The sequence below is a fragment of the Notamacropus eugenii genome, chromosome 1 (genome assembly GCF_028372415.1).
Source record: "Notamacropus eugenii isolate mMacEug1 chromosome 1, mMacEug1.pri_v2, whole genome shotgun sequence".
Taxonomy (NCBI): domain Eukaryota; kingdom Metazoa; phylum Chordata; class Mammalia; order Diprotodontia; family Macropodidae; genus Notamacropus; species Notamacropus eugenii.
In genome coordinates this window covers 525,652,233-525,654,748 of record NC_092872.1, presented here as the reverse complement: position 1 = coordinate 525,654,748, position 2,516 = coordinate 525,652,233, and the positions used below count along the sequence as shown (strand labels likewise).

General features: G+C 38.5%; 1 protein-coding gene across 1 annotated transcript; it reads left to right on the top strand.

The window, feature by feature from the left end:
- Positions 1–613: 613 nt before the first annotated feature.
- On the top strand, positions 614–1,408 carry LOC140518729 (atlastin-1-like). The gene has a single exon (XM_072631084.1). The coding sequence runs from the start codon at positions 614–616 to the stop codon at positions 1,406–1,408; it is 795 nt and encodes a 264-aa protein (XP_072487185.1).
- The last annotated feature ends 1,108 nt before the right edge of the window (positions 1,409–2,516 follow it).

The window sequence follows — 2,516 nt, the reverse complement described above, 5'->3', positions numbered from 1 at the left end:
AAGTTATTGACTTCTTTGAACCACAGTTTCTACATTAGTAAAATGGAGATAACACAGTATTTGTACTCCTTAATTCATAGTGTGATTTAAGGAAAGTGCTTTTTCAACCTTGAAGCTTTATATAAATGTGAACTTTTGTGAGTTGCTGTTATATATGCTTGTACATATATATACATATATTATGTATGTTTGTGTGCATATATGTGTGTGTATACGTAAAATCCAAATTATGACATTCAGTTCAGTGGAAAACCTACTCAAGTAGTCAAGTGTAACATATATCTTAGATAGGCATTGTAGACAATGAGCTTAGCAGTAAAGAGGGGAAGAGAAGGCTGCACGCCACTTTGGAAACCAAACAGTGTTTTCAACAATCTCAAGTGGAACCAGGATGGAGAATTAGAGGCAACTCAGCTGAACTCTCTTAACATTCCTCTCCAAATAACTTTAAAATAATGCTTTGAATCAAACTCTGGAGAGGCAGAGCCAACAAAAGGTCAGGGAGAGACATCTTTCCAGCCTCCAAAACTTAGGAAGTCAACAGAAGTTTGTGGCACCAGTATAGAGGACTGTCTAGAGCTCACATTTGCATCAGCAGCAAAAGTGAATGCAGATGGAAATAGATGATGAATTCAATAAGAACCTGAAAATTTTGATCCCTTGGCTACTCAGCCCTGAGAACCTAGATGTTAAAGAAATCAATGGAAATAAAATCACCCACCAAGGACTAGCGGAATACTTCAAGGCATATATAAAGATCTCTCAAGGAGAAGAATTACCCCATCCCAAATCAATGTTAGCTGAGGCTAACAATTTAATAGCCGTTGCAACTGCCAAGGATACATATAACAAAAGAATGGAAGAGATATGTGGGGGTGACAAACCATTTCTAGCATCCACTGACCTGCAGAACAAACACCTGGAACTCAAGGAGGAATCAATTAAGCTGTTCCATGGGGTCAAAAAGATGGGTGGTGAGGAATTTAGCCACTGTTACTTGCAACAACTGGAGAGTGAAATAGATGAGTTCTACACACAATATGTCAAACATAACAACAGCAAGAACATCTTCTTTGCAGCATACACCCCAGCCACACTGTTTGTGGTCATTTTCATCACCTGTGTCATTGCTGGTGTCACTGGATTCCTTGGTTTGGACATTATAGACAGCCTATGCAACATGATCATGGGACTGACCCTTATCACTCTCTGTACCTGGTCATACATCCTATATTCTGGTGAATACCGAGAATTGGGAGCAGTAATAGACCAGGTATCTGCTGCTTTGTGGAACCAGGCTTTATATAAACTCTACAGTGTAGCATCAACCCACAGACATTTGTGTCATCATGCTTTTCCTACATCAAAATCAAACTCTACTGAAGAATCAAAATGCAAGAAAATGTAATCAACATTTTTAAAATAAGTGCATTAAATCACCAGTTACATGCATCCATGTACACATATTCAAGTATTTAAGATTAAAACAAAAGGTTGAAAACTGTCTGTTTCCTTTTTAAGTATTTAATAAACAAATATAAGCATAAAAAAAGAAAAAGTGAATGAAGCAGTAGCTTCAGGGGCTCTCGGTCCAGAGATAGTTAGAAGGTCAGACAACTGGTCAGAAAGAAATTATAGGGAATACTTTGCTGTCACAGGGTACAACTGGCATTGACTGGCAACTCTCTTGCCCATATGAAATTCTGGGTCATAATTCCAGGGTGGGAAGGAGTGCTGGATGTGGATCACAAGGGAGCAAGGGCACTGGTCACAATTCCAAGGCAAAGAGAATGCTAGTTTTTGTGGCTGCAGGACACCAGGGACCCTGTCTGGGTAAAGACCAGAGTGCAGATCAGGAGAGTAGTGACCATACACCTTACAGGATCATAGCACCTTGGAAACACCAAAAATTTGCACACCCCACAGAACTAGCTTTGAAAACAGCAGAAAAAAGCCTAAAGCTTGGTACAGTACCTTGCCACCTGAAGGTAAGCAGGGCCTAACTTTAACATAAAGTTCAAAGTCAAGAAATATTCTGTGGTGGCCAAAAACTGGAAATCAAAGGGATGCCCATCAATTGGGAAATGGCTGAATAAATTATGGTATATGAATGTAATAGAATACTATTGTGCTATAAGAAATGATGAACAGGAAGACTTCAGAGAGGCCTGGAAAGACTTATATGACCTGATGCTGAGTGAAAGGAGCAGAACCAGGAGAACTTTGTGCACAGCAGTGACCACAGTGTGTGAGAGATTTTTCTGGTAAACTTGGAACTTCATTGAAATGCAAGAACTTAAAAAATTCCTAATGGTCTTTTAAGGCAAAATGCCTTCCATATCCAGAGAAAGAACTTTGGAATTCAATTGGAGAATGCAGCAGATCATTTTCTTTTGTTTTATGTTTTGGTTTGTTATATGATTTCTCCCATTTATTTTAATTCTTCTACACAACATGACTATAGTGAAAATGTATTTAGTAGGAATGTATGTATAGAACCTATATAAAATTGTATG

Bases quoted from the DNA above. Each gene is read 5' to 3' on its own strand.
- LOC140518729 (XM_072631084.1), top strand. From the start codon at position 614: ATGGAAATAGATGATGAATTCAATAAGAACCTGAAAATTTTGATCCCT.